This window comes from Triticum dicoccoides, chromosome 2B (assembly GCF_002162155.2).
Source record: "Triticum dicoccoides isolate Atlit2015 ecotype Zavitan chromosome 2B, WEW_v2.0, whole genome shotgun sequence".
Lineage (NCBI taxonomy): Eukaryota > Viridiplantae > Streptophyta > Magnoliopsida > Poales > Poaceae > Triticum > Triticum dicoccoides.
The window spans coordinates 17,317,037-17,317,594 of NC_041383.1; the positions used below are offsets into that span (position 1 = coordinate 17,317,037).

The window sequence follows — 558 nt, forward strand, 5'->3', positions numbered from 1 at the left end:
TCCTGTAAATTCAGGTCGAGTACACACTGAACTTTCCCTGGAAAGCAAGTTTGTCACGAATTGAAACAAGGATGTATCTGGATCAGTACGGAGGCAACACAGATGTCTGGATTGCTAAGGTCCTCTACAGGTAAAAATAATTAATAATGAAACTTCTATCACTACCATACTCTGCATCATAAGACCAACCTTATTACATTGTTTATTACAAAGAGATCCGAGTTTGATCTGGCCAAAAGAAGAAATGATAATAACATATGGACCAACTAAGATTAACATGCCAAACAAGACCACTCTAAACACTCAATGGCCTATCACTTGCACGCCATCCAAACAAGGATATCAACTCAGTGGTAGCTTCTTCACGCTAACCTCAACCGGCTCACTGTGATGCATGTTATGTAATACTGTGCATAACCGCCGCCAATTGGTACACGATAGTTGCATCTCCATAACCTCAGTCAAAAACACCGTCATTTTTACATAGTCAGATAGACAAAAACAATGTTGTCGTCCCAACCAAAATAAAAATACCTTAGAGATTTAACACCCTCCCCC

The 558-nt window shown here is 39.8% G+C and overlaps 1 protein-coding gene across 1 annotated transcript in view; it reads left to right on the forward strand.

Moving 5' to 3' along the window:
* The window catches only part of LOC119361809 (syn-copalyl diphosphate synthase-like), a 9,799-nt gene that overhangs the window by 5,159 nt on the left and 4,082 nt on the right, over positions 1–558 (forward strand). The window contains exon 9 of the mRNA XM_037626956.1: positions 15–130. Within this exon, the coding sequence (XP_037482853.1) occupies positions 15–130 (116 nt within the window). The remainder of the gene's footprint in view (positions 1–14; positions 131–558) is intronic.